Here is a 10,971-nt window from a genome sequence, read left to right as displayed (position 1 = left end):
AAATAAATAAATAAATAAATAGTTGTGCAGATTGAAACAGTCCTTGGCTACATTCTACCAGATTTTGACTTTTGCCTCTGTTTTAAGGGGTAAATCCACTTCCCCCTTTGAAAGTGTCAAGAACAGCTGGCTAAACCTTTTAGATCTTATAAGATTTTAGTTCTTATAATAAAAGTACAGTTCAATTGCTAGAAAGCTCACGGAAGTCCTAAAGGAGCAGTGTTCTGGGAGTAGCCCAAGAACGGGCACTGCTCTGTGAATGGAGAGCTCTTTTGTATATCACATTTTGCAGATGGAAATGTTCTCGAGCACAAAATCAAAGTTCATAATTTGATTTATGAATGACCTGTCTGTGTGTAACTTCACTGCAAAATGCAAGTACTAGCCAGGAAAGGTTTTGGGCTGTTCGTTGGGAGTAGAGGCAGTACTGTGAAGACCCTTCCTAACTTAGGTTATGAATGTAAAGTTGGTAGCAGGTTTCTGACAATACAAAACGGCCCTGAAGCTTAAGAGCTTGGAGGACTTCATTAAAATTCTTAAAAAGGAGTTTAAAGCCCATGAAAGAAACCTAAGCATACCATTGGCATGCATGGGGGGAAAAACCTTTTGTAGCAATAGCTGTTCACCAAAATAATTTGGTCCGTATTTTTGTTCTAATATAGTATCAAACTAGACTTATTAACAGCCCTTACCTAATATCCAAGTAACTTGGATAAGATCACATATTATTTCAACTACAGATGTGACTGCTAACACTGTTCTGTCTAGTAAATGGATTTCTTTCCCCCTAATACCCAAGAGAGCAACATTTCATTTAACAGGAGTTGCTTGATTTTAACAGAACTACTGAATTAATCTTAGCACATGCAAACTTGAATTAACTGTTAACTGGTTTGGATAATTTACAAAACCACTACTATTTTTATTTAGCAGCAAACAGAAATTCACGTACGTAACTGCTAAGACTTAGTGGTTATCATGCCAGTCATATTCTGTACACTGACTAAGAGGCTACACTTCAAAAAATGGACAAAATGTGGATAGAGGACAATAAAAGGCCAGAGTAATTGATTTGGACATCAGAGGAGCAAAGCAGTTGTGGTTGGGGTGATTCTGTGAACCTCCAGATGTTAGAACATAGCTCCCATTCCTGACCTTTAGCTGTGCTTGCTGGGGCTAATGGAAGTCGGAAGCTCACAGGTGGATCTAAAAAGGAAGCAGGCTCTTCAGGGCCCAGTGAACTAGTCTTAGTCTCTACTAAAGCAGTGTTTGCAGTGTGTTGTCTAGGTTATCATACTATGACAATCCACAAGTGGTATAATTTCTTGTGTGTAACCTACATGCAACTGTGTTCTTGGAGTCTCGATCTATCACCCTGTGGACATTCTCAACTACAGTCCTCCAAACCTTTTCTAGCCAACAGAGTGTAGCTTCTGTTCCTAGGTTTTCTGTGATACTTGGCCTGTGTACTTTCAACTTAGTTCCTCACCCAACTATGGAGCCAGAGGAGTGTGATAGATAGTTGGGCCAGGTCTCATAGGACCCAAGTTCAAATCTCCCCTCAATCATAAAGCTCATTGATCTTGGGCTAATCACTATCTGTTGGTCTAATTTACCTTGCAGAGTGGTATAGCAATAAAATAGGGGTAGGAGGGACACACCATGTACGCTACCTGAAAGAGAAAGGGTGGGGTATCTCTACCAATTGCTTCCTTGGGACTGAGATTTTCAACACATTGCTTGCTTCTGACCTACCTTCTCACTTGTCTCTTCATCCCTGTTATAACCTTCCTACTTCCCAGACCTAACCACTAAGTTAGAATGTTCATGGAAGTTCTATAGTATCTTTACCATCTTGTACTGAACTTTCCATCCGCCCCAGCCAGCATGGTGAATGGGGTCCGGAATGTTGGACGTCCCAAACATCTGGAGGGTACCAGGTTGGGGAAGGCTGTTATAGATATATACTTGGAACAAATATGAAGGAATTAGATGTGGGAAGTTTTAGAAGGGCCATTATTTTGTTGGTGGATCTGTGAGAAATAAGCATAAAAATAAGATTATGGAGGTGGGATGAGTGGTAGAGTTTCCAAGTTCCAACTGATCAAAATTTCATAAATATCCATGTTCTTATTTTCAGTTACAACAAACAAAGCCTTAGACATTCTGGAAACAGAGAAATAAAGGCAACCTATTTAACTTCTGGACTGAAGTTGTTATAAAAAAAGTTAACTATTGAAATCAGATGTTTTATCACTTGGCAGGACTCCATTAATAGATCAATATGGGTTAACCGTGTTGCAGTACTATCCATAGTTATCCAAGGAAATCAATAACACTTAATTGTATGTATGTGAAGGCATTCGAAATCCAGACAATAAATAAATCCTGCATACTTAACCTAATAACTGAATTGGCTATCATCTCCCATATTTGATTTTTAATTTGTTAGCTTGTACTTAATTATTTTGTAAATGTAGAACACCAGTTTTTGCGCCTGAATCAGATTCTCTTGATTATCACCTGTAATTAGAAAATGGAAGCATAATGTAATCTTCCTGAAGTCAATAGGACTACACCATTAGAGGCTGCTGTCAGAATTGCATGTGGTCCATGTTGTAATGCTCCAAGCAAAGTTGAATTCTTTGGCTCAAATGCAAATTGGGCAGATTTGCAGGATTTGTGTCATTCTGCAACTTTTATTATCTAAATAATTTATGCTGGCTTGCTGATCATGGGGAAGGGCAAGAAGCTATGTAAGATGCTGAAGACCCACTGCTAGAGATCTTGTTCAGCCATCTGATCTCGGTTCTGACGCCTGTGTTTACTTTCAAACAAATATTTGAAGCCATGAGGATTTGTATCTAACAGTGTCAGTCTGCTGATAGAAACTGAACTAGAAGGAGTGGGAGAAAGCCCTATTGTCCTAGATGCCCACTAGCACAACGTTAGGTTTAACCCAAGGACTAGAAACTTGCTTTTTAAAATTAAAGCTTAAGATTCTCAGGAAACTGTATTATGTACTCAACAACAATGTTCAACCCCACTCCCACTACTGAGCAGTTATACTGCTCTAGTTGTAACCAATATGGTAAAAGCATGTTCTATTGAAACTTGGCTAAAAGAGTATACATACTTTATTTTAAAAGTACAAAATCTAAAGATTAGCATTATGTAGAGCATACATCTGTATGCAAAACAAAGTTTTACCTTCAACACAATCCAGCCAGAGTTTAAATACTTTGAAGCCACACTTATTTCAATGAAAGGATTAAGCATGTGTTTAAAGTTACAAGCCTTCAAAGTGCTTGACTTTGACTGGATTGCACCATAACGATGATACTTTATTATGTGTGTTTACACTACATTCATTCAAGCTCTTACAATAAAGTAGAGCATATAAAAAAATTGTAAGAAACTGCAAACATTCTATTTATAAAATGTACCTGAAAAAGAAAGATTGGTCTTGTAAGTAAATAGGATTACCACTCTTAAATCAAGCTTGATACACATTTGAGTAAAACAAACTATAGGAACAGAATATAAATAAGAACTCTTGAAATATTTACACTAGGACAGAAACTATAGTGAAGTTGCTGCTACATAAAAAGGAACTAGTGTCTCATAGAAGTATTACCCACTGTGCATACATTTACTTTAACACTAATGATTTTAAGTGCATTCTTACATAATTCAAGAGAGAAAGTTTTGTGAAGTCACTTAGAAATTGAACAAATTCTGCTTCACAGGAAGCCCTACTAGTAAAAAAAAATACCAAAGTAAAAATATTAGTTCCGAAAACATTTGTCTCCCTTTATCTTCAGAACTTAGTTCCTGGCTTCTTGCTCTTGGGAACAAGAAAGATGCCGCCATCTCTTGTTTGCTGCAGTGAGTAATCATTGAATGAATAAGGCTTGCCTTCTTCATCCCGGAGCATGCTGAAGACCTCAAGGTAGAGGGTGCTCAACTGCTTTTTCAGCAGACGCAGGCTTTTGTCATTCTCTTCTTTCTCTTTAAGGAGCTTCTCTCTCTCGTCTTTAAGATAGCCCAAGTCATGCTCCAACTCCGTTATGTTTTCCAGTTTCCGTTTACGACAGTTTTGAGCAGCCACTTTGTTCTTGCCTCGTCTTCGTATGTCACGAATAAGAGCAAGCTGGGCCTCACTGAACTGCTCCTTAGACATCATTTCATTGAAGTCGTCCACAGGGAGGTTAATTATCTTTTCGACAGGGAAAGGGATACACAGAGCTTTTGCTCTAAGCTCATCTCTGGTGTGATGAGAGTCAAGTTGGCTGTAGGATTTGTCTTTCATAAACGGAGCTTCGGTATGGCCCGGGTTAGCAGGCAGTTCTTTCTTGGGTGTACTTGCTAGCTGTGGAGCAGATGTTGGGGTACTTTGACCTAGGGCTGGAGAGAGTGGATCATGCAACTGAAATGAATGCATTTGACCATTGCTCTGTTGCACACTTCCAGGGGCACTATCTATTTCTTCCATTTCAGAATCACTGTATCCAACGCTTGTATCCCTATAGATAGATGATGACTCAACAGAATGAGCTGGAGATGTACTAGGACTTGGGTTCAGTGAAATGCCAGAGTCAGAATCATTGCATCCTGGGGCATTTCCTGCAAGGTCACAGTTAAAGGCTTTGCACTGAGCAAACTCTGAAAGATCAATCGGGTCATTTAAAAAGCCACCAAGTGCCTGATCCATAAAATTCGGTGGTGGAGTACATACATTGCTGTTCATCTTCACATCAATAAAGGCAGAGTAGAATTCCTCACAAAAATCAGTGCTTGTGGGCGATGTGTTATTTTGGGTAGGATCTTCTGGCAATAAAATACTGGAAGCCTCCAAAGGGTTCAGGAACTCTGGACTGCAGTTAGCGACTTCTTTCTCCATTGTGGTTAAAGAATTGTAGAAGGTAAAATTAATTGGTTCTGATGCTGTGTTTGCTGAGCATGTGTTTGGTGTCACTTCAGCCAAGTTGTCATTTTGAATGTTAAGACACTATAAAAGAAATATTGCAAAAATGTTCAGCAATAATGTACGCATCATAATTATATAGTGTAAAACGGGTGGGCAACATGTATCCATATGTGGCCCCCACTGTAGCTCCCACCGCCCCTTGGCATTTCTAGAGTGCCCAAAGGGTCAAATTTGGGTTGCAAACAAGCTATATTTGACCTTTTTGCAGTCTATAGCCACTTTGGAAGCCATTTTAAATACTTTTTTATTTTGGTTTCTGACCAAAATGGCCTCTGGCTGTACCACAGTTGTCCACCCCAGCGTAAAGTTTGCATTCTGTACATGAGAAATCTCCATTCTGTCCAGTCCATGCATATTGGAAACAATACTTACTTATTTACTTACTTATTTAAGGATTTTTATGCCGCCATTCAGCCAAAAAAGGCTCTCACGGCGGCTTACAAAAGTATTTCTTGACAGTCCCTGCCCACAGGCTTACAATCTAAAAGACATGACACAAAAGGAAAGGGGATTGGGAGGGAGGAAGAGGAGGGGGAAAAGGAAAGCAAATTCAGGCACTACAATCTTAGTTGGAAAGTTCAGCAGTTACAGTTGACAGCAGGAGGGAGGGGGCTCTCAGCTGGAGCTGGACCCAGGCACGGTGGAGAGGTGCCTGGCTGCTGCTTCCTCCGTCACTGGTGGCCTCTCCAGAGACAGTTGGTAGCAGGAGGGAGGGGGCTCTCAGCTGGAGCTGGACCCAGGCACGGTGGAGAGGTGCCTGGCTGCTGCTTCCTCCCTCACTGGTGGCCTCTCCAGAAATAGTTGGTAGTATATAAACAATACTTATATCTGTCACTGTACATGCTCTCAGGATTCTACCTTCTCTTGATGCCTGCCAGTTTTTCAGCCCCTTCTGATTTTTATTTCATTAAGATTTTTTTTTAAAGTGGCAAATCGCTGCCCTCCAACACCATCTTTATTTGGGTTCAAAATTGTAGTTTTATGTTTGCTCAGATTCCCATTTCTGCCTTGTTTTGGGCAAGATACTTTTCTTTTAGTCTCTCCAACTTGCCTTCTCAGAAATGATTGTTTTGTGCCCTCTAAGCCAATCACTTTGTGAGAGCGCCCATGATGCCCTCAAAATTCCAAATGGGTCTACCAAACCAAAGATGTTGTGGACCCCTGGCCAGACAAAGCAATTAGGAAGGGTAGTAGAAGAAAGCATGGAAGCAACTAGTAGGCCTCTTTCTATGAAGAAGATTTGAATATATATTTTTGCAGGGGGAATGTTGTGGGGCATTTTCTATGAAGCGTATGTGAATAATAGGAGGGATGTCAGGGAACCTGGAAACTAACCGGCAGCCTTCTGTATTTCTTAGTCACCCACATTTTACTAAACAAGTTGCCTAAATCACCAAATTTCACAATGCAATTAAAACCAGGAATTTGCAGCTTTACAAAGCTGAATGCAGTCCATGACAATTTTAGTACAACAGAAACATCTGCCTAGGCCTTTGGTGGAATTGGATGCACATAGACAATGTGTATGAGTCCTGCCAAATACATTGCCGGCAATCCAGATGTCTTCGCTTGAGGAAGCGCTTCTGTTTAGGAATCTACATAAAGTATTTTCCCTTTGGGGAGAAAATCCTATGCTTTCCCCCAAGTACCCTGCTCATTGCTCGTGGGAGCCTATGGAATACTATTTCTTCACATCTAATGGATACTTCAGTTAGTGCCTGCTGATGAATGACAACTCTCCCACTTCGGTGCCATTTAAACTTTTTCTTTGAATTTTAATTTTCAGGGCAGAGAGAACTTTTCAAAAGGAGCTCTCTCCAGCTCTGCTTCTAAAAAGATATATGGAAATGACCGCACAGCTATACTTCAGTAGAAATGCTATGTGCATCATCCATTAAGTGAGGACAGGCAATTACATGTTCTCTGCGGTGCTACTCCAACAATAGTTAAACACACTGGGTTGGATCGAAATTTAGCAATGGAGATAGACTTCTCTGCCTCCTCCTCTCCACAGGAGCCTCTCCAGCCCCCTGAAAATGCTACACAACGGGTTGGCAGACCGTGCTGAATGAGATGTTGGGGGATCCCTGAAAATTAGGCAGAGACACTTTCCAGGAACTGAGCCCTTCCATGTACACAAGGCAGCTTTTGGATCCAACCCTAAGGCTGTGCTCCTATATACATATATACTTGTCTGGGAGTAAGCCTCATTGATCTCAATGGGACTTAAGGTCTTAGTAGACAGGTCTAAGATCGTGCTGTAGTTCTGGGTTTCCATTCAGCCCCTTGGAAATGCATTTACTATTTGGAGTACACATTTTGCCTGCCAAAAATCTTATTTCCTCTTGGTTTATATGCTCTGATTACTTATACTTTAAAAAGCCAATTAAAAAAATACAGTACAATCCTACCAGGGAGTAAGCCTGACAGAGCTCACCAGGACCAATGTCTGGGTACTCATGCTTAGGGCTCAAAAAAATCATACAACTTGCAGCATTCTGGAACCAGCACAGCTGGCTAAGGAATGCTGGGAGTTACAAGACTTTTTTTCCTGTCTAAATGTGCATAGGATCGCACTGTTAGGATTTTCCCTGTGAGGCTGCACCCTAAACACCCTCTGAAGGCCCAATGAACAATGCAGGACATGCTTCTGAATAAAACATGCATCAGATTGGGCTGAAAGTAAAAATCAGGTACAGGGGGCAACCATGTCTATGTTCTAATAATACGGATCAGTGAGTAAATACATCATAGCTGTGAACATTTTCAAGCTGTTTCTTCAGTCTTATAAAACTTACTTTCGACCAAAACAAAATTCAATGAGTAATTTTATTGACAGTAGTTGAGAGAACGAGGAATGGTCCTTTGAAAAGACAACATTTTCAACTTTGGATCCCCCCATTATTATTTTTTAGTAAATGTTCAAAATATATCCAAGCATTACCTGTAGCTCTGGAATAGACAACAGTTCTTCCCACACTTGTTCTATGTCTTGTGTGCTCTCAATATCAGCAGCTATTAACTCTGGAATGGTAGGCTGAAGGACACACGAGGAGGCGAGAGGCTGCATCTGATTAGAATCAACAAAGACCTGGTTGCTTTCCGAAGGTGCTACTTGCTGAAGTTCAGCGGAGGAAGCCTGTAATATTATGAAAACAGATCTTGTGTCAGTAATGCTTGAAACCTGCTGATTCTTAGATAATCATTGACTTTGAACGAGGGATTTCAAAGAACGTTCAATGGATTCAAATACTGTGGGCATAGAATCATAGAATAGTAGAATTGGAAGAGGCCTACAAGGCCACAGAGTCCAACCCCCTGCTCAATGCAGGAATCCACCCTAAAGCATACCTGACAGATTATTATCCAGCTGCCTCTTGAATGCCTCTAGTGTTGGAGAGACCACAACCTCCATAGGGGTCCCGTTTTGGCATGGCCATAATCCTAAACACATGTACTAGGGAATAAGTAGCCAATACTGTCCTTGCACCAACAGGAATGACTGCTAGCAACAACTAAGGAGACCAGGAAAGACCTCAAAGCTACTGCTGAAACAGGACATGTCAGCGGAAGGATGGAGTACTGTCTTGCCCCATTTCAGCAGCAGTAGTTCTGGACAGTTTCTTAGGTTGCACTACTAAGTGTTACTTTCCCATTGCACCACATGTTGGCTATTGCCCCATAGGGAATTAATTTTATACAGCTCAGAGGGACTATATTAAAAGCACCGGACTTGCAATGTAGCTAATGTTTACCTTGGTGTCCTCTACAAACGAGAAAGTTTCTGCCAAAATCTGCATACAGTCCTCAAACAGGTCATCCGCATCTTGTTTGTGAATATGTGCGCTCTGTATATGACAGACAAAAGTTCAGCAAATTTTTCATGAGTAATAAATAAATACATCTAAATACAGATTCAGTTCAGATAACCAGTAACTTTACCATCCTCCTTCAGAAAGAAATGACGGGGAAAATATGCATGAACAAAAGGTTTTGCGTGGATTCGTGCTTTTTTTTTTTTTACCTGTGAATAATTATTGGAGATGCCAGTGTTTCCTGATTCAATTCCTTGAGCAGGCTGGATAGGAACAAATTCACCTGTTTCCTCATCCAGTTGCAACTGAGCTAGGAAGGCCTTTTCTTGTTCTTTCTGAAGTTGCTCTTGCTTCTCTCTTTCAAGCTTTTTCTGTTTCTCAAGCTCGTAGTCCTTCTTTCTTTGGCAAAAATCAAAAACTTCACGGCTTGCGCCAAGATCAATATCTTGTCTCCAGAGAATGTCAATCAGGTTCATATCCTGTGTGTGATAGAATAAATAAGAATATTTTGGATGTTCAATCATTTCTAAAAAAACTGCCATCTTACCTAACTTGAGTCGAATAGAATCAAAGCACAAGATCTATGCACATGTCTGCTGTCCCATGACATTTTTATGAGGTGATGTTAAAGTCAAAATGGGACCCTGAACATTTTCTGTAGCATGCTGATATAAAATTCTTTCGTTGACCCCCCCCAAAAGTTAAAATAGGATACTGAGGAGCTAACGATTAAGGAAATCTGATTAGGGTTGCAGTCCTTAAGCACTGGCTGGCGATTAAGGCAGCAGTCCTGTGTACACTAACTTGGGAGGAATCCCACTGAAATCAGTAGGATTTACTTGTAAATAAATATGCATAGGATTGGGTTGCATGGCCATAATCCTAACACATGTACTAGGAGTAAGTTCCATTAAACTTCATGGGACGTGCTTATGATGAATATGAACAGGATCAGATTCCCTTTGTTGTAAATATGTACTACAGATTCCAAGAAATACACCAGCGCCATACACCAATTATAGCAGTAATAGAGTTTTTAAAATGCAGTTACATAATTCCTTTGGATTTTAGTAAAGTGTATATATATATATATATATATATATATATATATATATATATATTTAAACTTTTAAGTTATACAAAATTCATTTTTATCATCTCTGCGAAGTATTTGTCAATTGCCTCATGACTGGCCAATTATTTTTTGAAAAATAATCACTGGTTTGTTAACCCAGCATGGTGAAGAGTTCTAGAGAACTTGAAAACTTGCTTACTATTTTGGGTGGTCCTAAAAATGGGTAATCTCCAACCAAAGTCCTACTTAGAGTAAACCCATTGAAGTCAGGGATACTTTAGTTCATCATAACAAGTCCCATTCATTTCAATGGCTCTAAGAGTAGAAGTTGTGTTGCAAAACACAAGAGGACTTAGGCTGGATTTGACCATTTTTGTTTTTCTCTAACAGATCAACATAGCTTCCTGTATGTTTCTTTGAGAACACTTCACAAGGTTATTGTGAGGATGAATAAGAACAGCTTCCCAGGCTTAGGATAAAATTATCTTAACATGCACGAGAACAGGAGGATCAAAGGGGTATAGAAGTATAGCAAGCTCTTCTTTTATAAATAGAAGATTTAGCAGATTTCTTTTTCTAAAGTTAAAGCATTAAACTGAAAGGTCATGTTTCTGATACATGGCAATTAAACTCTCGCTTTGTGTCATAATCCGTTTACTTGGAACTAAGAATGATAATTTCCTATTCTTAATTGGATTCTGTTAACTAAAGGGACCAAGTCACCAAATTATTTGCTTCTTCCCTCAGAATTTAGTTTATAATTCTCGCATTGCCATTCAAGATTATATGCAGTGGCCCAAAATGCAAATGAATAAGTAGCATTTGGTTTTTTTTAAAAGATTTGGGCTGCAATCCTATACACATTTACATGGGAGTAAGCCCGATTGAAAATTGTGGGATTTACTCCTGAGTAGGCATGTATAGGATTGCAGTGTTGATTTGCTGTTTTGTTTAAATTATATCGAATGACCCAAATTTGGCAAGTCACCCATTAACGCTGATAATCTCAGATTCTGTGAATGCACCAAAACAAGTATGTATTTCTGCCCTTTTCAGATATTCAGAAGTGAATAATGAGAATCCTATTTAGG

The 10,971-nt window shown here is 39.7% G+C and overlaps 1 protein-coding gene across 1 annotated transcript in view; it reads right to left on the bottom strand.

Moving 5' to 3' along the window:
• Window positions 1-3,119: 3,119 nt before the first annotated feature.
• The window catches only part of NFE2L2 (NFE2 like bZIP transcription factor 2), a 29,339-nt gene continuing 21,487 nt past the window's right edge, over window positions 3,120-10,971 (bottom strand). Inside the window, exons 2-5 of the mRNA XM_063116320.1 lie at window positions 9,015-9,284; window positions 8,746-8,838; window positions 7,935-8,129; window positions 3,120-5,011 (exon numbers count right to left, since the gene is read on the bottom strand). Of these exons, the coding sequence (XP_062972390.1) occupies window positions 3,821-5,011; window positions 7,935-8,129; window positions 8,746-8,838; window positions 9,015-9,284 (1,749 nt within the window). The 3' untranslated portion in view covers window positions 3,120-3,820. The remainder of the gene's footprint in view (window positions 5,012-7,934; window positions 8,130-8,745; window positions 8,839-9,014; window positions 9,285-10,971) is intronic.

This window comes from Elgaria multicarinata, chromosome 2 (genome assembly GCF_023053635.1).
Source record: "Elgaria multicarinata webbii isolate HBS135686 ecotype San Diego chromosome 2, rElgMul1.1.pri, whole genome shotgun sequence".
NCBI lineage: Eukaryota > Metazoa > Chordata > Lepidosauria > Squamata > Anguidae > Elgaria > Elgaria multicarinata.
The sequence above is the reverse complement of the archived record's forward strand: the minus strand, read 5'-3'. Positions and strand labels throughout refer to the sequence as shown.